This window comes from Rhinolophus sinicus, linkage group LG09 (genome assembly GCF_036562045.2).
Source record: "Rhinolophus sinicus isolate RSC01 linkage group LG09, ASM3656204v1, whole genome shotgun sequence".
In the NCBI taxonomy this organism is placed as follows: domain Eukaryota; kingdom Metazoa; phylum Chordata; class Mammalia; order Chiroptera; family Rhinolophidae; genus Rhinolophus; species Rhinolophus sinicus.
In genome coordinates, this window is record NC_133758.1 from 116,801,289 (window position 1) to 116,826,117 (window position 24,829).

At 46.8% G+C, this 24,829-nt stretch overlaps 2 protein-coding genes across 7 annotated transcripts in view; one reads left to right on the forward strand and one right to left on the reverse strand.

Moving 5' to 3' along the window:
• OGDH (oxoglutarate dehydrogenase) overlaps positions 1 to 12,807 on the reverse strand; it is a 59,277-nt gene extending 46,470 nt beyond the window's left edge. For 4 of the 5 annotated variants that reach the window (XM_019731636.2, XM_019731638.2, XM_019731637.2 and 1 more), the window contains exon 1: positions 12,705 to 12,807. The gene's annotated coding sequence lies outside the window, so the exon portion shown is untranslated. The remainder of the gene's footprint in view (positions 1 to 12,704) is intronic. The other variant, XM_074312104.1, reaches the window with a different exon arrangement.
• Positions 12,808 to 19,323: 6,516 nt separating this feature from the next.
• On the forward strand, positions 19,324 to 22,573 carry TMED4 (transmembrane p24 trafficking protein 4). 2 transcript variants are annotated; one of them, XM_074312107.1, is made up of 5 exons: positions 19,324 to 19,947; positions 20,371 to 20,471; positions 20,611 to 20,736; positions 20,998 to 21,144; positions 21,559 to 22,573. In XM_074312107.1, the coding sequence occupies exons 2-5, from the start codon at positions 20,388 to 20,390 to the stop codon at positions 21,706 to 21,708; spliced, it is 507 nt and encodes a 168-aa protein (XP_074168208.1). In that variant the 5' UTR covers positions 19,324 to 19,947; positions 20,371 to 20,387; the 3' UTR covers positions 21,709 to 22,573. The 2 variants fall into 2 exon arrangements, with proteins under 2 accessions (XP_074168208.1, XP_019587200.1); XM_019731641.2 differs by lacking the exon at positions 19,324 to 19,947 and adding an exon at positions 20,065 to 20,269.
• The last annotated feature ends 2,256 nt before the right edge of the window (positions 22,574 to 24,829 follow it).

The window sequence follows — 24,829 nt, forward strand, 5'->3', positions numbered from 1 at the left end:
ACTGTCCTCTCCACTGTAAGACCCTGCCTCTCGGCCTGAGATGATGAGAGTACGCACACGGGACAGTCACCAGCAGCGCATCTGGCTGCTCTGCTGCTCAGAAAACACAGGTCGGCACAAGGGAAACACAGGACGGGTGCTGTCAAAACAAGCTAAGCCACAAACACAGACTTGCTCCTTCGCAGTTAGCCTTCGGCTCTCGCTACAGAAGGCAAACCTGGCCCCTGTGGTTTTCGTACCTTAAAAGCCAAAGTTTCAGGTTACTTCAGTAGTTCTCCCTATGTCCACCTACACTTCAACTTGTCCCACAAGCAAATTGAAGGCAAACAAAGGGCCACCAACCCCTGCTACTGCTTTCAGCGCTGCCTTTGTATTATTCAGCCCCGAAGGAAATGTGTCTGTTCCCTCCCATGTCATTATTCCCTAGGGGGCCTGAAACACTGACGGCTGGGCCAGGCTTCTCCTGGAGCCCAGCAGCACCACTCCACCAACCACCTGCCCCTCCAGCCGCGGAGATAACCGCACTACCAGGCGCTGCACTGACAACCACAAAGCCGCTCCCTCTACCTGTTCTGCCCGGAGCAGGCCAGCCGGCCGGTGGGACCCTAGATAAACCGCGTTTCTAGGTCTCCGGGGTCTGAGTCTGACAGCGCAGCTGCCCAGCACAGCTACCAGGACAGCCAGCAACCTTTAGACTCCCCTTGAGGCGAAGTAGAAGGAAAACTGCCTCAGCAGAGGCCTCGACCCCTGCCCCCAACAGGTGTGCTCTGTCCACGCCTGAGGGCCCCACAGAGCACGCACCGGGTTTACATTTCAGATTTTGGTAGACTTGATCCTGTCCTAACGAGCCCAGGGTCAGCTTTAACAACAGCACATCATTTGGTAGAGACACTCAGGTGTTCCAACACTTGCACAAAAGTTCTGGGTTGTCCAAAAGTTCGTGTGTTCTGATTTTTGGTTTAGAGGAGTATTTTTATTTAACAAGGGTGTCAAAAAAAATTCAATGGGGAAAACACAGTCTTTTCAGCAGATGGTGCCCAGACATCTGGACATCCACATGTCAAAGAATGAAGTGGGACCTCTACCTCACACCACACACAAGATTAACTCAAAATGGATCAAAGACCTAAATGTGAGAGCTAAAACTGTGAGACTCTTAGAAGTTGTATAACTACCAAGTGAAAATGGAGTGTATCTTTATGGCCTTGACTCAGGCAATAGAATCTTAGGAATCAAAAGTACAACAAAAGAAAAAATAGACAAATTGGACTCCATCAAAATAGAGACTTGTGTGCTTCAAAGGATGCCATCAAGAAAGAGAAGACAAGGGGGCCGGCCCGGTGGCTCAGGCGGTTGGAGCTCCGTGCTTCCTAACTCCGAAGGCTGCCGGTTCGATTCCCACATGGGCCAGTGGGCTCTCAACCACAAGGTTGCTGCTTCAACTCCTCGAGTCCCACAAGGGATGGTGGGCTGTGCCCCCTGCAACTAAGATTGAACACGGCACCTTGAGCTGAGCTGCCTCCCAGATGGCTCAGTTGGCTGGAGTGCGTCTTCTCAACCACAAGGTTGCCGGTTCGACTCCCACAAGGGATGGTGGGCTGTGCCCCCTGCAACTAGCAATGGCTACTGGACTTGGAGCTGAGCTGCGCCCTCCACAACTAAGACTGAAAGGACAACAACTTGACTTGGAAAAAAGTCCTGGATACCTGAAAATCATATAACTGATAGGGAATTTGTATACAGAACGTATAAAGAACTCTTATAACTCAATAATAAGAAAATAACCCAATCAAAAATAGACAAAGGATACGAACAGATATTTTTCCAAAGAAGATACACGAATAGCCAATAAGCACATTGAAAGATTCCTAACATCATTAGTCATTAGGGAAATGCACATGAAAACCACAAGATGCCACTTCACACAGACCAGGTATCATCAAAGAGAAAAGAGCCAGTGGTAGGAGCACGTGGACATAGTGGAACTTCAGACACCGCTGGTGGCCCGGGACCTGGTAGGGCCACCGTGGAGAACAGTGGCAGTTCCTCCGAAAGGCAAACACAGACTGACCACGGGACTCAGCCACTCCACTCCTAGGGACGCGACCTAGAGAAATCAAAGTGTGTGTCCAAAAACTCGGACGCGATTATTCCTACCAGCCAAACCGTGGGCATACCCGACGTCTACAAGCAGATGAAGGGGCAAACACTGAATGCGGTAAACCGTACGTCAGACAGCATTAGGCAACGAACAGGAGAGAACTACTGCACAGAACACGCTGCAACAGATGAACCTTGAACACACCGTATTATGTGAAATAAGTCACTCTCAAAACCCACATGTTGTGTGATTCCACTTATGTGAAATGTTCAGAAGAGGCAGCTCCATACAGACAGACATCCATGGTGGTTGCTGAGGGCTGGGGCAGGAAGGGTGGGGCAAGATGCGACCATTGACAAGTGTGGGGGTTCCTTCAGGGGGTGTGAAAGTGCTCTAAAACTAGATTACAGTGATGGGTGCACAACCTTCTAATAGACTGGAAACACTCGACCTAAAAGGGTGAGTTGTATGGCACGGAAATTATACCTCAATAAAGTTGTTTTTTTAAAAAGAAAGTGTCCAAGAAAAACGTAAGTGAAACCTATCAAAACTGTATTCCATTAATTTCAAGATGCGAGTATAAACCTGTACATTTGAGGAAAATAAGGTTGAAAATGTAAAAACCAAAGCGAAGCAAAATTTGTTTTGAAGGGTTCAGGGCCCTGCCCTTAGGAGACTACATGCTGGACTAAAGCAGGACTTCATCTGTACCCCGATCTTCCCAGTCAGGCCGCACACACCCTACCCAAGGCCACGGCCCGTACACAGGATGGGGACACGCCACTCCCTATGCCTATCAGGGCCACGTTGGCCAGGCAAAGGTCCTAAAGAGGCAAGTCAGCAAAACGGCCTGTGCACAGCCTGTCCCCAAGCGAGTCTCCCAGGGAGCGGCCGCGCACCATTAAGTAAGTGGCTGTCCCCGTGCGCTGCCTGACAACCATCTCCAAAGAACAACTCATCATGAACACGTTTTCTTTTTTTTGGTTTCAGACTCATGAAGCTTCTCGTGACCAACCCAGAAGATGATGCGAGCCGCACAGCTCTGGCTGCTGCCGCAGCATGGTAGCTTTAGCGGGGACCCAAAGTTCAGATGAGAGCACAAACACCAACTCTCCCTTCAGACTGAGAGTTTCCAAGAACCCAGTGTCTTTCACTTGTGACGCTTCAGCAAACATAACTGAGAGGTAGGGAGGTAGTGAGGATCACTGTCCAACGTGGAGGCACTTTGCCACCCTACACGGAAATGGCCGAGCCTGTGGGCAAAGAGGCAGAGCCTCGAACTTGGGGCACTTGATCTGCATTCACTCCCTTCCCAGTCAGTGAATCCCTTCCCAGCCAAGGATCACTCTGCTCCCTCACAATGTATCCTCTGTAATTATGCTGCAAACATGAAAGCACTCTGCACACTTTAAATTTACCAGGAAAAAAGACCAACTAAAGATACCTCTTAGAAAGCTGAAGGTCCCAAGGCCAACCAAAATGCAACTTAATTTGGAGTGGGTAGCTGGCCTGATTGCTGGGAAGGACTCCACGTCCACAGTCAGAACCCCAACAAGCTTCCCTGTGCGGCCTGCAGGCTCATCTGTCCTGGCCCAGACGGCACCCCAAGCTGGGAGGTGCCCTGACTGCAATGCTCCAGGCTGCAGGGAAACAGGCACCTTTCAAAGGTGCTGCTTAGAGTCCAAAGTCTTCAGGCTTCGTGGCAATCAAGGCCATTTATCAGGATTTATTAAAAAATTTGAAAGCATAAACAGCATCTGTAGCCCACTAAATGTGGCTAAAAACATGACATGCTACATTTCAAACGAAACAAAAATAAGACTTGGAAAGATGGAGAGGAGGAGGCAGACTTAGAAGGGACCTTGGGGCCCAAAGAAAGACAGAGCCCTGAGTTCTTGGTTTTCTTTTTGTTATGTAATGTATATCCCAAAACAGGTGCTGGAGAAGCTAGCAACCCAGAAGTGCCAACTAATGTAGACAACCCACAACAAAAGCCAGCTGCCTCTGGCCAGAGGACCAGGACCAGGGCAGCCTCGCAGGACAAAACATTCTGAGACGATCACCACCCCACTGCAGTCAACCCCAACGGAAACACTTGGCCCGCCCCCAATGCACCTGGTACCGTTCAGAGGAGATCAAGGGCTTCCATTCCCACTAGGTGACAATGAGCCCCCCAGTGGAGGCCAAGAGGAAGCCTGGATTCCATCCTGCCCGGCAGTGACCAGGCAGCACTCACCTGCCCGCTTCAGTGTCAGAGGAAGCCTGCTCGGCTTTGTTCTCCTCAGAGATTTAAATAAGATCCAGTTTCTTAAGACCACATACAATCAAAGATCAATCACCACATCAAGAACCAAGATGACCTCAACTGAAACAAACAAAAAAAGACAATCTCTAGACACCAACACCAAGATGATACAGATGTCAGAATTATCTGGCAGAGATTTTAAATGAGCCAGCATCAAAATACTTCCACTTGAAACAAATGAAAAATTAAAAGCCTCAGCAAAGAAATAGAAGATACAAAGAAGAACCAAATGTAAATTTCAGAACTAAAAATACAACCAAAATAAAAAACTTAATGGATGAAATAAACCACAGAATGGAGGAGACAAAAGAAAATCAGTGAACATGACGCTAGAAAAGAAACCACCCAATCCGAACAACAGAGAAAATAGATGGGGGAAAAAAAGAGAAAAAGGACAGCCTCAGGGACATGTGGGACTACAACACAAGATGCAATGACGACATAAATATGTCGTCTGAATCCCAGGAGAAGAAAGAGGGAGGTGCTGCAGAAGTATTCAAAGAAATAATGGCTGAAAACTCCCCAAATCTGGCAAAAGTTTGTAAACCTACAGGTTCAAGAAGCTGAGTAAACACCAAACTGAATAAACCCAAAGAGGTCCGCTCCAAGACGCATCATAAACAAACTTCTCAGTGGGTTAGAGCGTGGAACTAATAACACCAAGGTTGCTAGTTTGATCCCTGCATGGGCCACTGTGAGCTGCGCCCTCCTTAGGAGAAAAAACAACAAAAATCTTGAAAACCACAGACAAACAACTTGAACAGCGTATTTCTCATCAGAAACTATGGAGGACAAGAGAAAGTGGCACCACACTTTTCAAGACTTAAAGGAAAAGAACTGTCCACCCAGAACCCTGCTTCCAGTGATGATATCCTCTAGGAAAAACTAAGAGAATATGCTGCCAGCAGACCTGCCCTCAATGAATTGCTAAAGGAATTCTCTAAACAGAAAGGAAATGATAGAAGAAGGAATCCTGCAATACCATAAAGGAAACAAGAACAATGGAAAGAACAAATATTGAGTAAATACAATTTCCTTCTCTTCTTGAGTCTTCTAAATTACGTGTGGTTGTTGAAGCAAAAATTATATGTCTGGTATGGTTCTAAATGAACATAGAGGAAATCGTTTAAGACAATTTTCAACGGGGAGGGTAAAGGGATGTAAATGGAGATATGGTCTCTGCACTATAAAATGACGACACCAGTGCACTGTGGTAAGTTGTGTCTATATAATGTCATACCTAGACAACCACTTAAAAAGCTGTACAAAGAGATACACTCAAAAACACTACATACAGATAAAGGTGGAATTTCAAAACAGTGTTCAACTAACCTACAAGAAGTCAGGGAAAATAAAACAAAGAAACAAACAAAACAGAAAATAAAGAATAAAATGGCAGACTTAAGTCCCACTACATCAATAACTACATTAAATGTAAATTACCTAAATACACCAATTAGGAAGCAGAGATTGGCAACTGTATGCTTGTTTACAAGAAACTAACCTCAAATAAAACGATACAGGAATGTTGAAAGTAGAACAATGAAAAATATATACCATGCAAGCATTAATCAAAGGAAATAAGGGCTATATTCTTGGTATATAAAGTAGACGTCAAAGCAAAGGAAATTACCAGACACAGAAAGGACCATTACATAATGCTAAGAAGTCCACCCACCAAGAAGCTAAGGCAATCCTAAATGTGTGTGTGTACACCGAACACATAGTGTGAAATATGTGAATCGAACAAATAAAAGTGAAAAGAGAAATATGAGCAATTGTATACCAACAAATTGGATAACCAAGATGAAATAGACAAATTCCAAGAAACACAAAAGCTACCAAGACTAAATCATGACGAAATAGACAATCTGAGTAGATCTATTGACCTAAAAGGAGGCTGAATTGGTAATAATAATAATAACCTCCCAACAGAGAAAAGTTCTGGCCCTGATAGCTTCACTGTTGAAGTCTACAAAACATCGAAAGAAGAATTAACACCAATACTCCTCAAACTCTTCCCAAAAATTGAAGAGGAAGGAACACTTCCTAACTCATTCTATGAGGCCAGCATTGTCCTGATACCAAGGCCAGAAAGATACAAGATAAAACTATAGAACAGTATCTCTTGTGAACATTGATGCAAAGATTCTCAACAAAATACTAGCAAACAGAATTCAACACATATTAAAAAGACTGTACACTGTGACTAAATGAGATTTATTCCTAGGATGCAAAGATGTTTCAACGTGTGAAAATAAATCAATGTAATTTGTCACATCAACAAAGTGAAGGAAAAACCCACATGATCATCTCAATTGATTCAGGAAAAGCATTTGACAAAATCCAACATGCTTTCATAATAAAAACTTAAAAACTAGGAATGGAAGAAATACCTCAACATAATAAATATCATATGAAAAACTCGCAGAAAAAATACTCAGTGGTGGAAGACTAAAAGCTTTTCCTCTAAAAACAGGAACAAGGCAAGGATGCCCACCCTCACCACTGTTATTCAACATAGTACTAGAAGTTCTAGCCAGAGCAGTTAGGCAAGAAAAAGTAATAAAAGTTATCCTAGTTGGAAAGGAAGAAGTAAAATCATCTCTGTTTGTAGATGACATGGTCATATTTATGAGGTGTGATCAACATATACACTGAATGTTTAAATTTAAAAATAAAGTATTATAGTAAAAGACACATTGCCATTAATCCCCCCCCCCAGAATACCCCCCCTTGCTTTGAACATACTTATTCCATCCTTCTTGCCACTTTCCGAAGCCAATTCTGGAAGTCCTCTTTCGTGAGTGTCTTTTGTCGTGCTCTCATGGCTGCCTCGATGTCCTGAATCATTTTGACTTTGGGAAAGAGCCAGAAGTTGCATGGTTCCAGATTTGGTGAATAAGGTGGACACACTGTAATGATTTTATTTGACAGAAATTGCCGTATACCAGAAGTGATGTGTGACATTGTCACAATGGAGAATGAAACTGTTTGCCCATTTCATGTTAATGCATTGTTTGTGATCCATGATTTATGGCACACTTTAAAACACACCTCAAACCGTAGCCCACACCTGCCTGACTGCATCAAACAAATTGAAACTTGTCACACAGTGTTAACTAAGGTTCAATGTGCCACTTCCTGTATTGAAGCTCCCTGCCTTTCCATTGGATGACTCAGCAGCAGCATTCCGTGTGTGTGTGTGTGTATTGGGGATGCCAAAAAATGTATACACATTTTAAGAGATGTTATCTATGCTCAAGCAGTAGTTTGCTGCAATCAGAAGTGTCTGGATGCTGATGGTGACCACTTCGAGCACCTCCTGTAATTGCAGAAGTCAAACGTGACTTGTATTCATCTTTTGTTATTGGTATATATTGAGTATTACAATTTTAGTACAGTTTTCCTTTCTTAAAATGTGCATACTTTTTTGGAGATATCTATATCTATATTACGTCTATATATCTGTTAGAACTAATAAATTTAGCAAAGTTGCAGGATACAAAGTCAACACAAAATCAGTATTTCTATACAAGAACAATGAACAGTTTGAAAAGGAAATTAAGAAATCAATTCCATTTACAATAGCATTTAAAAAATAGAATAATTAGGAATTAAATTCACTGTGGAGGTGAAATTCTTGTACACTGAAAACTACAAAAAAATGCTGAAAGAAATTAAAGGAGACAAATAAGTGGAATGACATCCAATGTTCATGGGTTGAAAGACTTAATATTGTTAAGATGTCAAAGTGATCTACAGATTCAGTGCAATCCCTATGAAAATCTCAATGACGTTTTTTGCAGAAATGGAAAAATCCATCCTCAAATTCATATTGGAATCTGAAGGGACAATGAATAGCCAAAATAATCTTGACAAAGTTAGAGGATTCACGTTTTCTGATTTCAAAACTTACCACAAAGCTTGGTAATTAAAGCAGTGTGGTGCTGGCATAAAAGCAGACATATACACAGACCAATGGAATAGAGAGCCCAGAAATAAACCCTCACATATACGGCAAATAATTTCTGACAAGGGAACGAAGACTATTTTGTGGGGAAAGGGTAGTCTTTTCAACAAATGCTAGGAAAACTGGATATCTACATGCAAAAGAATGAAGTTGGACCCTGACTAATACTAGATACAAGAATTAACTCAAAGTGGATCAATGACCTAAACTTAAGAGCGAAAACTATAAAACTTGCAGAAGAAAACATAGGACAAAGCTTTATCACATTGGATTTGGTACAGATTCATTGGATATGACACCAAAGGCATAGTTAGCAAAAGGAAAAATTTGATGTGGAAACATTTTAATTTTGTGCATCAAAAGTCACTATCAACACAGTAAAAAGGCAACCACAGAATGGGAGAAAATATTTCATATATCTGGTAAAGAATTAGTACCCAGCATATAGAGAGAACTCCTAACAATCAACAGAACAAACAAACAAGCAAGCAAGCAAGCCTGATTAAAAAATGGGCAAAGGTCTTGATTAGACATTTCTCCAAAGAAGACAAATGGATGACTAAGAAACACATGAAAAGGTGCTCAGCATCACTAATCAGCAGGGAAATGCAAATCAAAACCATGGTGAGATACCGCCTCACAGCTATTAGAATGCCATCATCAAAAAAGCCGAAATCCACAAGTGTTGGCAAGGAAATGGAGAAACTGGAACCTGTGCACTGTTGGTGGGAATGTAAAATGGTGCAGCAGCTGTGGGAAATGGTATGGAGGTTCCTCAAAAAATTAAACTACAGCTACCATATGACCCAGCAATTCCTCTACTGGGTATTTACACAAAAGAACTGAAAGCAGGGTCTCAATGAGATATTTGCACTGTGTTCTCCGCAGCATTGTTCACAGTAACTACAGCCCAAATGTCCACCGATGGATGAATGGATAAGCAAATGGAATATTACACACAATGGAATATTATTCAGCCTTAGAAAGGAAGGAGATTCTGACCCAGGCTACGTAAGCACGGACCGTGGGACAGTGTGCTGAGTGACAGCCCGTCACAGACGGACAAATCCTGTGCGTCCTTGTACAGGAGGTTCCTGCAGGAGTCAGTTCAGAGACAGACAGTAGATGGTGGGGCCAGGGGCCAGGGATGGGGGAGGGGAGTCAGTGTTTAGTGGTATAGGATTTCAGTTTTACATGATGAAAAGAATTGGCAGAATTGAGGGTGCCAATGGTCCAATGGTTGCACAATAATGTGAATGTATTTAATACCACTCAACTGTGCACTTAAATGTGGTTAAGGTGGTAAATTTCATGTTTTGTATATTTTACCACACACAAAAAATGGCTACACAAAGAGCAGTGGCTGTCGGGCTGCAGGAGGGAGGGGTGAATGGGGCACAGGGTTGGGGGTAGATAAACTATACTGGGTGATACTGTAATGGTGGGTGCAGGGCATCACATACTTGTCAAAACCCATAAAATGTCCACAGGCAGGAGTGAGCTCTAATGTAAACTATTGACAAGTTAGCAACGTGTCAATATTGGCTCATTGATTGTGAGCCACGTGTGGCAGTAATACAAGATGTTCCAACAGGGAGAGTGTGGGCCTGACAGGTAATCGTGGATGCTCGGCTTTCTGCTCAGTTTTTCTGAAAACATAAGACTGCTCAAAAAATCAAGTCTATTAAGAGAAACCAAAGGCTTCGCATTGGCCAGAACCAGCCATGGAGCCACTTGACACAGCGGAGGCTGGGAGAGCAGGGTGTATCTCTTCTGGGCTGGGGACATGCTTAGGAAGGTGCCAGTAGGTGACCAGACCCCACATCTCAGCCTGCAGGCTGCTCACCGCCATGAGCCACAAGTGCCAGCAGACTGCTTGAACCCACGCTGGTCAGAGCCCTGCACACACCCAGCAGGGATCGTATCACCCAGGAGCCGGGGCTGGCCGAACAAGGTCGCCTTACCAGACCTCAGCCTGGCTGGCAGAGCCCGAACACCCATGGAGCCATGCAGCCAGCCAGCCACAGGCGGCCTCCTCCGGCCCCTCTTCACCCCCTCCTGTGCTCAGTGACTGGGTTCAGCCTGGTTCCCCCTCGGCCTGCTCGAGCCTATTCAAGCTCACTAGTCATCAAGGAAAGTTGCAAATGAGGCATCAGGTTCCAATTACTAATTTGGGAAGACTGAGCACAGATAGAATGCGCACAGCAGGGGAGGCTGGTGACCGGCACCTTTGGCTCTTGACGGTGTCAGCGGAAAGAACATCATCCCCTGAGGAATCGATGTACCAGAACCTGATAATGAACTTCTCCCTGTGTCCTAGACTGCTCGAGGGAGGGGTAGACGAGCTACGCACTTGGGGTCATAAACATGGCACTCTGACACACTAATCATGTCTCTAGGATCGGGGTGTAAGAAAATAAATGCAAAAACAAGGAAATAAGCCATTAACCAAAAACTTACTCATCATAATGAAATACAGTAACCAGCCAATGGGGGAGATCCATCGTCTAGAGGACACACCCAGCGATGAGCGCCCAGCCTTGCGGGCACCACATCAGAGGGGCCAGGCCAGTGAGACTGGGCGAGTCCGCCCAGCGTTTTTGCTGCCTGTCTGGGCTGCTCATCTAGGGGGTGCCCCCAGGGCCACCCTCGGACTGACAAGTGCCACAGGGGCCTGGGGCTGCAGCTGCAGGGAGTGTCCTCAGCCAGCGCACGGTGGGGGGAGGAGGCAAGCGGTCTCATCCTTGCTGCCTGGAGGGCCCAGGTGTGCCCCCCAGTCTCCCAAGGGCCCTGGGGAGCCTGCTCCAGTGCGGGAGATTGGGCACTTGGGGCTTTCCCTGTGATGTCCCTGTGAGGGGGACTCTGCTGTGTCCCCTCCTGGAGCTCGGCTGAGGACTAGTACCCCTGGGCTGACACCTGTGCTGAGCGTCATACACACGTCCTCACGTGGGAGTGCAGGCTCAGGAGCTCCTTGGCATGTGAGGACAGCTGCGGGCAGGTCTGCTCTGGCCCAGCTGTCCACCCCAAAGGAGGGGTGGTCGGTGCTGCTGGCTCTCTCCCCACCACGAGGCAGGTGCCATCGTAGGCCCTTGGGAGCTGGGCTGTTCCTGTGTACCTTCCCTGAGCTAGAATGGGCCAGGGCGGTGGAGCAAGTGTCTCTGTGTCCTGCACCTGCAGGGGGAATGTGTCCAGGGGCCCAGACAGCTCGGGCTCCACGTAGCCCCGTTACCATCCGGGGAAACAGGCCCTCAGGTTGGACATGTCTATCCGATGGTGAAACCTCTGCCGTTCACAAGCACGTTCAGACCACAACTGGACAGGCCCAGGGATCTGGTGCGCACATGATAGGTCCCGGGGGCCTAGAAGTGGAGCGGGCGGGGCTGCCTGCTGGGACAAAGCTGACTGTACAGGGAAGTCACAGGGGCTGACGGCAGGGAGGCCAGTGCAGTGCAGGCACCATCTCTGCCCCTGGCTGGCAATCACACCCTCAGGCCTCAATGGGTGCCGTGTGCCAGGCTCTAGAGGACATGGGTGGGCACAGCCCTTGCAAGGAGCTCCAGGAGATGGAGAGTCAGGTCTTGAATGCGCCGACCTCCCAGAGTCCAGGGAGCATCCACCTGTCCCACAGCCTGTAGCGGCCTGCCAGGTGCAGGCACTGGTCTGGAGCCAAAGGGAGCATGGGCAGTGCTTGAGTCAGGAGGAGTCTGGGGAAGCTGGCCGCCCGAGCAAGTGACGGAAGGATGGGTGGGGTACTGAGGACGGTGGGTACTAAGTGCAGTGAGGCAGGGAGTCCCCTCAGGAGCGCAGGGACGGCGGGGGCAGGAGCCAACCGCGCACCGTTTTCTGGGCTGCGGGGCCCGACGTCCTGAGCCCGCAGCCGCTTCAAGGGCGCGCCGTCCGCCAATTCGTCCCGGCGCGCAGAGAACCGGGCAGGGCGGCTCCCACGTGACGCCTCGTCGACCTTGGGGATCACACCCGCAGTGGCTCCCGTTCCCTCACATCCGTCGCACGGCCCGCCCCCCGCCCACCACAGCCAATGGCGTGCCGCTCCGCGCCTCGCGCGACCTCTGCGCGCGCCCGCACCCGCCAATCTCCGCCCGCCAGGCGGCGCACGCCGCGCAATTGGACGCTATACTCGTCCGTCAGACCCCCATCCCGCCCACCTCCCCCGGTCAGCCCCGCTCCATCCAGTTTCGCTCCCTGTCACCGCCGCGCCGGCGACAACGAAGGCGCGGCAGCCTCGCCCTCTGCGGAGACTCCCGTCCCCTGCCCTACGGGCACGGAGCCGCCACACGGAGCCAGGTCCGGCGACAGCGCGCGCTTACCTTCCTCCGACTCAGCTCCACCCGAATGAGGCTCCGACGCCCCACTCCAAGGCACCAAACTCTCGGCCCCGCCCCGGCGTGTGTCGTCAACACGCAGCCCCGCCCCGGGAGAAGTCCCCCGGCCGTGCGGGCGGGGCCGTGGCGTCACAGAGCCGCGCCGCCGTAGTCTGCGTTGCGTCTTCGTGGGCCCTTGGCTGGTGCGGCCCGTGGGGTGACCTTGGCCGTGCGAGACCTGTCGGCGTGCAGGGTCTGGGAAGGAGTCTGCGCGTGACCAGCAGTGTCTCCTGCGGGGGGCTGTCGGGAGGCCTCTGAGGGACAGCTGAGCTGGCCGGATTGGGGTCGCAGGAAGGAAAGGGACCTCGGTCAGTGCCGCGCGCTCCAAACGCCGCGGGCAGTGGGCGGTGGAGTGGGAAGCAGGAGTCCCCGGGACGTTCTGGGTGTAAGCGGAGCCATGGTGGACACGAGAGGGTTTCCCAAGTGGGCAGCGGGAATACCATGGGACGCCAAGGCCTTCCGCGTGTATCGTGCCATTTAACCCAATGCAAGTGGCCATCCGCTTTAAGTAGTTATTTGACTGCTAAGAAAGAAAAAAAAACCGCTGTTAGTAAAACAGCTTGTTGATGGTAAAATACATTCCTAATTCAAAATGTGACAAAAAAAAATTGGATCTCTGAATTGAGGAAATACGGTAAATTGTAGTGAGTCGCATACTGAAAAAGTTAGTCCCTTGCAGTTCGTCAGTCTTTATTACAGCAAGGAGAAAGCCTCACTTCATACTAATGTGTCTTCAACACCATTCTTCTTTCCCTTTCTGACAAAGAGAGATCAGATCTTAGGCTCAAGACTTTTGCTGGGCAATAATATAAACTAGAATTTAAACTGCTTTGTCTTACTGATGTGTGACAGTTTATCTTTGATGTTTATGGCAAGTGATACTGGTTTTCCTCTTCAGAGCAATAATAGTTTTCTTTGTAATAATTGGTTCCATTTAAGACTGGATGTTAGTATGGGAAGGTGGCACCCAGATAACTGACATTAGGGAAATGCTGTTCCACATTGTCCAGAATTATTTCGTGTATATTTCCTACAACTTGTCCTGTGCTATAAGAGGACGGGACAGTGATATGACCCTGATAGTTGCATAGAGGACACAAATAATTGAATCTGGGTGGGAATTCAGACTGAGGGCTATGCCACCCCCTTGTGGGTGTGATCTACGAAGGTTAGACAACAATGTTCTGGACTCATCCTACAAAAAGTGCTACATGCCTCATTGCTGAATGTCACTACGGTCACCTTCGAAGTACTCCCCTTGGGAAGCTATGCACTGACGCCAGCGCCTAGTCCACCCTTCAAAACAATTTCAGAATTCTTTTTTTCTGGAATGGCCATCAGAGCTGTCACTGTATCATACTTGAAGTCCTGAATGTCATCAAAATGTCTTCCTTTCAATATTTCCTTTATCCTCAGGTAAAGAAAGAAGTCATTGGGGGCCGGATCAGGTGAGTAGGGAGGGTGTTCCAATAACCCCTACTTTTGTTTACTATGTAAAAACTCCCTCACAGACAGTGCTGTGTGAGCTGGTGCATTGTCGTGATGCAAGAACCATGAATTGGCGAAAAGTTCAGGTTGTCTAACTTTTTCACGCAGCCTTTTCAGCACTTCCAAATAGTAAACTTGGTTCACTGTCCAGGTGGTACAAATTCATAATGCATCATCCCTCTGATAGCAAAAAAGGTGAGCAACATCATTGCAATAAGTTCACAAACTTAACTGTCAAACCTTGTAGACTTAAAGGCAGTTAATTTCTAAAAGGGAAAGGCAAAGTAAGAAGTGGGGTTTTGTTGTTGTTTTTGTTTTGTCTTAAGTGAGGAGTACTGTATAAACGCTTGGAAGGAAAAGTTGGGCTGATGTGTGGGAAAAGGATCTGGAGACTGGGAGGTGAAGGAACCAAGGAACAACCTTAGTATGTTTTTTCCCTTTTTTAAATTGTGGTAAAATATAAGAAAAAATTTTCATTTTAAAGTGTACAACTACATTTTAAAGTGTGAATTATATTCACAATGTTGTACAACCATCACCACTATCTATTTCCAAAACTTTTTACTGCTCCAAATAGAAACTCTGTAACTATTAAGCAATAATTTTCCATTTCCCTCCCTTCTTTCTCCTCCCTTGGTAACCTCTATACTTTATAAATTTGACAACTCTGGGTACCTCATAAATGTGAATTCATGCAGTATTTGTCCTTTTATGTGTCACTTATTTTACTTAATATAATGTTTTCAGCGTTCATCCATGTTGTAGCGTGTCAGAAATTGCTTTTTATGGCTAAATATATTCCATTGTATGGCTATACTGCGCCTGGTCTATCCATTCATCAGTTGATGGACATTTAGGTTTCCAGCTTTTGGCCATTGTGAATAATCCTACAATAACCATTGGCTTAAAAGTATCTGTTGAATACTTGTTTATATTTCTTTTTATAAAACCTAGTAGTAGAATTGGTGTGTCATATGATAATTCTATGTTTAGCTTTTTGAGGAAGTGCTAAACTGTTTCCTACAGTGGCCACACCATTTTGCATTTCCACTAGCAATACATGTGGGTTCCAATTTCTCCACATCCTCGTCAATACTTTCTTTTAAAAAATAGTCATCCTAGTAGTTGTGAGGTGATCTCATCTTGGTCTTGATTTGCATTTCCTTAATGACTAATGATGTCAAGAATCTTTCATTTGCTCATTGGTCATTTGTATATCTTCTTGGGAGAAAAGTCTATTGAAGTCTTTTTTGAATTGGGTTATTTGTCTCGTTGAGTTGGAGGAATTCTTTATATATTCTGGATATTAATCCCTTATGAGATACATGATTTGCAAGTATTTTCTCCCATTTTGCACGTTGTCCTTTCACTTTGTAATGTTCTTTGATGAACAAAAGTTTTTAATTTTGATGTCCACTTTATCCATGTTTGTTGTTATTATTGCTCATGCCATATCTAAGAATCCATTGCCAAATCTGAGATTGTGGAAATTTACCCCGATGTTTCTTCTAAGAGTTTCATGGTTTTAACTTTCATATTTAAGTTGTTTATCCACTTCGAGTTTATTTTTGTAAATGATGTGCAGTAGGAGTCCAACTGCACCTGTTTCATATAGAACTCCAGCTGTCCCAGACCATCCGTTGAAGAGGTGATTCTTCCCCCATTGAATGGGCTTAGCACCGTCTTAGAAAGTCAATTGACTACATACATTGGGTTTATTTCTGGGCCCTCAATTCCGTCCCATTGGCCTGTGTGGGCTACTCCATTATGCCAGTACCACACTGTTGTGATTACTGCAGCTTCACAGGCTTTGAACCCAGAAGTGTCTGTGAGTTCTCCAACTTTGTTTTTCATTTTCAGGATTGTTTTGGATGTGTGATTTCCACATAAATGTAAAGTTCGGCTTTTCCACTTCTGCAGAAAAAGACTATAGGAATTTTGATGGGGATTATGTTGAATCTGTACATAGCTTTGGGTAGTAGTTACATTTTAACAATATTAAGTCTTCCAGTCCATGAACATGGGATGTCTTTCATTTATTTGTCTTCTTTCAGCAACATTTTGCAAGTCTTTTACTTTGGTTAAATTATTCCTACGTATTTTATTTTTAACTCTAGTAGATTGCTTTTGGATTCTTTGGATTTTCTATATATAGGATCATGTCATCTGTGGATATAGTTTTTCTTCCTTCCCAGTTTCGATGTCTTCTGTTTCTATTTCTTGCCTTACTGCTCTGGCTACAACTTCTAATTCTGTGTTGAGTAGAAGTGGTGGGAATGGGCACCATTGTCTTGTTCCTGATCTCAGAGGAAAACTTTTCACATTCTTTCACCATTGAGTATGTTTGCTATGGGATTTTCGTAGATGTCCATTATCGTGTTGAAGAAGTTACTTTCTATTCCTAGTTTTTGGAGTTTTTTTGATGATGAAAGGGTGCTGGATTTTAAGTACCTTTTCTGCATCAACTGAGGTAATAATGTGTTTCTTTTCTCCTTTTGTTCTATTAATGCGTATTACATTGATTTTATGTTGAACCACTCTTGCATTCATGGGATAAACCCCACTTGGTCATGATGTATAATTGTCTAAATATGCTGTTAAATTTGGTGTATTAGTATTTTGTTGACTTTTACATCTATATTTATGTGGGACATTAGTCTAATTTTCTTTTCTTGTGATGTTATTGTCTGGCTTTAGTATCAATGTAATGCTGGCCTCACAGAATGAGTTATGAAGTGTTCCCTCTTCTTTAATTTGTTGGAACAGCTTAAATAGCATTGGTGATAATTCTTCTTTAACTGTTGGTAGATTTCACCAGGGAAGCCATCCATTCTATATCAGTTTTGATTCTTACTATGTTACTTTAGGTAATTTGTGTGTTTCTAGAATTTGTCCATTTCATCAAAATTATCTTTATTGGTGTGAAATTGCTATATTATCCTTTTTATTTCTGGTCAGTAGTAATCTTTACTTACATTTCTGATTTTAGTGATTTATGTCTTTTTGGTCAGTCTAGCTAGAGATTTGTCAATTTTGTTAATCTTTTCAGAGAACCAACTTACTTTCATTGACTTTTGTTTTTCTAATCTCTAATTTTTATAAGTTCCTTTTACTAGCTTTGGGTTTAGTTTGCTTTTCTTATTTTTCAGTTCCTCACTCAAAATATAAAGTTAGGTTATTGACTTGGTCCCCACCCCCACCCCCGCTTTCTTCTGCCTCCCCACCCCACTCTGGTTCAAGCCATTGTTTCTCAGTCTAGTTTTGTAGAAGACAGCTCCCTGGCCCTGAGCCACAGGGCCGGCCCCGTATCTTCTTTTTAAATGTACAGATTATGACTACAAATTCTCTGAGCACCACCTTTGCTGTATCCCATGGCTTTTGCTTGATACGCTTTTTCATCAAAGTATACATTCTGATTCATTAAACAAATATTTATACCAGTGTGGTTCTAGGTGATGGGGATATAGAGGTAAACACAACAGACAGGATCTATTTTGTCATGGAGCTGACATTTTAAGGTAAACCAAAGACATCAATTGATGGTCTGAAATCCATAAAACAGAGAACGGCGGTAACACTGCTTTAATTTTTGAATTTTATTTTAAATAGGTAACATATTCACATGGTTCAAAAATAAAAATGATGTTACAAGTCTAGTTTGCAAAGTTTCCCTTGTACCCATTACCACTCACCTCGTTATCTACTGGCCTTCCAGGAGTAACACTTTATTTGTTGGATTATGAGGCAACCCATTAGATAACTAATGGGTTAATGGCTGGATAAATGGCTTATTTTGTGTCTAGCGAAGGAAATGTACAAAATGGAAAGCAAGGAAGCCTCTAGAGACTACTAGAATTCTGTGAAAAGGGCACAGGAGACAATTGTTTTGAGACAATTTGAGAACATTAAAAAAAAGATAATCATTAAAATGAAATTAAAACACATTTCGTTTTGTTATAAATCCTCTTGCTATAGATTTACTTCTGTTTACAGGATATACCAGGGACAGAAAAACATGTTAAATGACATGAAGATACAAGCAGCAAAATCCAGAATGTAGAAAATTCTACTGGTCAAATGATAAAGTTGCTTCAATAAGTAAATAGCATCATAAAAGATAGAAAGGGAGTGGGAATTATTATGTCAAAAAAGACTTAGGAGATGTTTCAGTGACTGCATTAAATAGACCTTGTTTGGATCCTGACTAAACAAAGTTTTTTGAGAAAATGGGGGAAATTGAACATATATTAAGTATTAGATTACATTAAAGAGTTATTTTTAATTTTATTGAGTATGGTAATGGTATTTTTAAAAGTCTTTATCTGTTACACACACTGAAGTATTTATAGGTAGAGGGGTGATGCCTGGGATTTTCTTTAATACACGTCAGGAAAAAAATGCAGTGAGGGTTCAGTGAACCCAGAAAGGCAAAACATTTATTGTTGAACCTGGATGATGAGTGTATTTATGTTCACTATATTCTATTTTTACGTGTGTTTGGAAATTCTTAATAAAAAATTAAAAACAAAGCTTTAACCTTCCTTTGCTCTAATTCAGGCCCAATAAGTAACTTTCTGAGTGGTTTTCCTCTTCCTCTGTCCCACGAGAAGAGGCGCTGCCACTAGGAGGTGTAAGCCCCTTGTCCGAGTGTTCCTCGGTTTTCTTACCCAGATTTTTCAGTCTCATGTTGCATCCGCGTGTTCCAAGACAAGGCAGGGAAGTTACTACAGGAGAGAGGGTGGGCAACAGCAAACAGGTAAAATCACTTGAACCTGAATGAGGACTGTTCCCCACTGGATTTGGACAGATCAAACTGTCCACGTGACCGACAGCTGTGCGTGGCCAGAGATTGTGTGAACAAAAGTTGAGCCAAATGCTAATACTGAAAAATCAGGAGAGTTCATACCAAAACCCAAATTTCCAGCTTAGAAATCCTAAAAAAGGGGCTTTCGGTCCTCACCACAGAACTGCTGCTGCTCAGGGAGCCTTGCCTTGTACGACGTATTTAACGCCACGAGGCTGTCCGTCTTGGTTCAATCCCAGCCCTTATGGATGACATGCGGCAGGCAGCACGTACAAAGATAAGCACGCCGAGGCATTTTCGGGGGTGGGGGGAGGAGGAGGGTTGTATTCAGCAAGGACCGTCCTCAGCACAGCGAACACTGGGCCCAGCCCTTCCCACGGGCCCGCCGGAGCCATGACCCGGCTTCGTGCTGCTCAACATCTCTGCGGGCCAGCGGAGGACCCGAACCAGGGGACAGGGAACGAGAACGACGCCCAGACTCGCTGACCTTGGGATCCTCCTCGCAGCATCTACGACCGCAGCCCAGAAGCCCAGCAGCCGCCCCTCCACCCGACGGGGCGTCTGAAAATCACCGCAACACAGGCAGCAAACCGCCCGCATTCTAACGTCAGTAAGGCCGAGTCCACGGAGTCCCTCTCCCCGGGGACGGGCTACAGCCGGGCGGCCGCCGCTCCCAGCGGGCCCGAACCCCAAGAGCACTGGTCCAGCGCCCGCCTGTCCGCGCCGACAGCGAGTCCCGCCTACTCGGCCCCTACGCCGCGGAACCCACTCCTCCCGCGCTCGCCGACCAATCGCAGGGCGGGGAGGGAAGGCCAGTCAGCGCGTGCGTACTCCCTGCCGGTCGTGCTGCGTCCAGTGGGAGCCGGGCGCAGGAGCGCGCATGTGCGCTGGGTAAAGGTGCGCGTTGGCAGGTGCCTGGGCCTGGAAGACCGGCGGTGGGCGGTGGTGGTGGTGGGCGGGGCAGGCGTCATAGCGCACGCGCACTCTGCGCCCGGCCGTACTGCGTCGCCTGGCAGCTGGGCGCAGGCGCGCGCGTGCGCGCCAGACTGAGGGCGCGCGATGGCAGGTGTCTGGGCCGGGCGGCGACGGTTGATGGGGAGACCGGCGTTGCTGCTGCTCGCGCTGTGCGCGGTGGGCGCCCGGGGGCTCTACTTCCACATCGGCGAGACCGAGAAGCGCTGCTTCATCGAGGAAATCCCCGACGAGACCATGGTCATCGGTCAGGCGGGGCGGGGGTGGCCAGGGCCCTGCGTGTCCCGCGGACGCGGACGCGGCGCCCCGCGGAACAGGCGAGTGGTAACGGCCGTGTCTGCTCTGCAGGGAACTACCGCACCCAGATGTGGGATAAGCAGAAGGAAGTCTTCCTGCCCTCCACCCCCGGCCTGGGTATGCACGTGGAAGTGAAGGACCCCGAAGGCAAGGTAGGGCCCCCGCTGGCCGCCCGGAGGCTGCCTCAGGGGCCCTTCAGCGAGGCCCTCTGCGGTGGACGGAACTCAGAGGGCGTGGGCTGTCCCTGGGGAAGTCAGCGCAGGTGCGGGCTTACACTGACTGCTGTTGCAGGTGGTGCTGTCCCGGCAGTACGGCTCCGAGGGCCGCTTCACCTTCACGTCCCACACCCCTGGGGACCATCAGATCTGCCTGCACTCCAACTCGACCAGGATGGCACTCTTTGCTGGTGGCAGACTGGTAAGAGCATTTCCTTTGGCTACAGCTCGGAATCTCTCACTTGGTTGCAAACTTTTGATTTATTGCCATCATTTGTGACACTTCATGGCCTCGTCACAACTGGGGAAACAGATGTTGCCTTCTGTCCCACAATCAGGGACAAGAGTGGGTCCCATAGTGTGAAGTAGACAGTCAGAGGCCCCTCCACTCAGACATTATAACCTTAGTGTTTCTGACCTCACGACCTTGGGCTCCATCCCCATGACACGCGTGTCCTTCTAGCGTGTGCACCTAGACATCCAGGTTGGAGAGCATGCCAACAACTACCCTGAGATTGCTGCCAAGGACAAACTGACGGAGCTGCAGCTCCGAGCTCGCCAGCTGCTTGATCAAGTGGAACAGATCCAGAAGGAGCAGGATTACCAAAGGGTAAGGGTGTATCACTGTATTGGGACATGGCAGCTGACCTTTGTACCCACTGCACCTACTAGCAGTTTCCACTTGGGGCCTTCCCAGTGAACTGTTCAGAAAATGGAACACAGGGTACAGTCTAGACATGTTTTTAAGCTCTGTAGGATAAAGCGAAGATAGGCCAATTCAGTCTAGCCATCGCTTGTTTACCGCAGGATGTTGATTGAAATGGTAGGAGCATGATTTCCATCCCTGCAGAGATACTTGTGGAGAGGCAGCACCTCACTTCTGTGGGTAGTCCCAGTGCAATCAGCGGTACAGGGGTGTTCAGTCCCACAGTTGAGTGGTCACACGAGAGGGAGGCATGGGCCTCACAACGACCAGGAGCGCTGTTCCCTGCACATTTAACCCTGGGTCCCTTGTCCCCTGCAGTATCGTGAAGAGCGCTTTCGTCTGACCAGTGAGAGCACCAACCAGAGGGTCCTGTGGTGGTCCATCGCTCAGACTGTCATCCTCATCCTCACTGGCATCTGGCAGATGCGGCACCTGAAGAGCTTCTTTGAGGCCAAGAAGCTGGTGTAGTGTCCTCTCTGCGTGACCCTCTCTCACCTAGTTGTCTGGCACTTTCCCCACCCAATACATTATCCACCTGGATAGTAAAGGAAAAAGCGAAACGGTATAAGCCACCCTGGTTCCATGGTAACAATGCATCCAAGTCAGCACTTGTTAACACTGGTTCTCAAGGATTCGGGACTTTGGGCCAAGCTTTCACAGGTGTCTTGGGGTTTGAGTGCAGTCAGAGCTGACCCAGGACTAAGTCTGCTTCTTTGACCTCCACTGATTCCCCTCCGCCCTGTCACAAAATGAGCAAATGAAAAGCCTCTCCTACTCCCGTAACTCTCTCTCCATCCACTTATGCAGCAGGAGACCCAAATGCCCTACCAAGGAAGCCCCACCTCCCTGCTCCCAGCAGCCCGGTTCACTCAGTGGCTTTGTGAATGTAAATGAGGGGCAGAGGCCCTAGATTGAAGTGTTTTTCTATATACTAGAACTATTTTTTGATAAATTATATATTTTCCTTCCTAGTTGAAGTGTTAACTGCCTGTGTTTCACTAGCTGAGAACTCCAGCAGCCCCCCTGCGTTGTTTATCCACATTTTTGATAATTACTGTGGCCGCTCTCAGGATTGCAGCGTGCCAGAATTGGATATCCCAGCTGCTTGCTATCAAGGCCTTATTAGAGGGCCAAGCAGAGGCTTCTCGGGGACCCCTGGAAGTTCCATCACACAGGGCCTCAGAGTAAGAGTGAGGTTGTGACAGGCAGGACACACCTCCCCTCCCTCTTCCCTTAACCTTTATTTAAGCTGTGGCAAATGTTTTCTTCGTGGGAGCCAGGTTTGGTTCTTTATTATATAGACTTTTCCAACAAAATAAAACATGTCGTAGTAGCTGTGTTTGAGATTAACTAAGGGTATGGGCAGAGGGGAGGCTGCTGGCCTGGACTGTGTCTGCAGCTGACCAGCTGGGCTTGGCCTGATAGCAGTCTCTGGGGATGCGGGTGGGTAGCCATTCACAGAGGTCAACCAAGTAGACCCATCAGCAAGGAACTGTATGAGGAAGTTAGTCCCAGATAGTAAGTTTAAACACATCTTACTACACTTCCCTCATGCCCTGCTGCTCTAAAACTTAACACCGTTAGTTGCCCGTTCTTGACATTTTATTTTATGGTTTTGTTTTTGTCACAACTAAATTCTTCCGTTTTTCTCTTTATGTCCTATACTATTCCACATATGTACCTCTTTTTACTTGTAAAATATAGGTTTATAGGCTTTGTCATTTAGTACTTTTGTAAGTATTTTTGAAATTCTACATATTCCTCCTATTTCTAATTCTGGATGGCCTTGTTAACAGTCCAGTGCGGGGAAATGCCATAACTGACATCCCAAATTCTTTGGATATTTAAAAGTTTTCAGTTTTCTTCATGTTATAGTCAACAGGGAAAATCAGATGGCCTTGGAACTAGTTGGCTGCGTGGGCCTCTGGCCTGAGGCGCGGGGAGTATGAGACATGTCGGGAAGGGGGCATGTTTCTGCTCTGTGGCAGTTATTAGAAATCTAGCAGCAAAGCAGAGATGAGCCTGGGCTGTGGTGGGACGGGGAACAACAAGAGCTGGGATGGGCTTCAATAGGTCCATCCAGCAGTAGACATGATTGAGTGCACCTCGATTACGCTAATAGATCAGTATGTCCTGGGTTTCCCTTGTGAGTTTGACAGGAAAGGGAATGAAATGAGGACAAACATGGGAGTGCATCACACTATACTGATGGGGCAGGTGGAATAGCGATCGATGGCTGGAGGGTGAGCTGACAGGTGCTCCCGTGGGGAGGAGGATTTCCGTACTGGGGTACCATTCAGACACATGATGGCCTACGGAATTCTGGTGACACCCCCATCCGTACTACCTTGATTTCCTTTCTGAAATTCTTTCTTAGGCCATATAACACCCTTACCAAACAGCCTTCTACCTCCTTACCACAAAAAAAGAAAAAGTTGGGGGCAGCCAGCCATTCTCACCTGTCATCCTGGTCCGGTCCCTAGCTCTCACTGGGACTAGCAGTCCCCATCTCCATCTTTTGATACCAGCCTCACTGGACCTGTGGTGCATGAACTGCTCTGTTCTCACCCTAAATGGTCAGATCCTCAGCTCCGGCACTCATGCAGGGCCCGTGTCAGAGTAGATGCAAAAAGGCCGTCTGGGAAACTCATCAGTACAGACTCCTGAGCAACATACAGGTCCAGTCTGATCAAGCTGGTTTTGTGTTTGGGGTGCTGAGGCAGGCAGGACAACGGCCCTCCAAAGATGTCCATGCGCTAATCCCAGGAACCTGCAAATGTGTTAAATGACCCAACGAGCATTACGAGTGCTGTCAGCTGAGTCAAAAACAGGGAGATTATCCTGGATTATCTGGCTGTGCCCGACGCCATCATTAGGTTCTTTAAAAGTGGGAGAGGGAGGCAAAGTAAGGTCACAGGGATGCGATGTGAGGACTCAACCCACCGCTGCTGGCCTTGCAGATGGAAGAAGGGGGCCACACTGGGAAAGGCAAGACAGGAATTATCCCTCTAGTGTCTCCAGGAGGGAATGCAGTCCTGCCAACAGCTTCAACGCAGTGAGAGACCTTGTCAGACTTTTCACCTACAAAACTATAAATAATAAATTTGTGTTGTTTTAAGCCACTGTTTACGGTAATTTATCACAGAAACAACAGGAAAGTAACACAGGTGGGAAACTTGTAAAAACGAGAATCCTTATTTCTAACCAAGCCGTGCAGGTAACTTGGGTAGCCAGGTTTGGGAATCCCAGATACACCTGTCTTCCTCTTTATCTCGTGCTAGTCACTCTTCCAGCCTTCAACCTTGTACAGTCCAATTGCTGTGGCCTGACCTTTGGACCGTCAGTGGCCCTTAACTTTAGCCCAGCCTCTCGGTGGTCTCTACCGTATGCTGGTACACGCACTGTCACTGGCTTGCTACTCTCAAAGCTGTTGTCCCTGCGTTCCCACCATTGCTCCCGGGCGCAGGACTCACCAGCGATTCCCGTTACTCTACAGCAGGCGACACGCCTGTTTTTAGGGAGTCACGGACGAACACGCCAATCATTGTGTTTGTTAGGGTAAGTACAGCCAGGGGGGCATAATGACTAG

Bases quoted from the DNA above. Each gene is read 5' to 3' on its own strand.
- TMED4 (XM_019731641.2), top strand. From the start codon at position 20,110: ATGGCAGGTGTCTGGGCCGGGCGGCGACGGTTGATGGGGAGACCGGCG. The intron at 20,472-20,610 runs GTAGGGCCCCCG...CTGCTGTTGCAG, and splicing joins TGAAGGACCCCGAAGGCAAG to GTGGTGCTGTCCCGGCAGTA. The intron at 20,737-20,997 runs GTAAGAGCATTT...GTGTCCTTCTAG, and splicing joins TCTTTGCTGGTGGCAGACTG to CGTGTGCACCTAGACATCCA.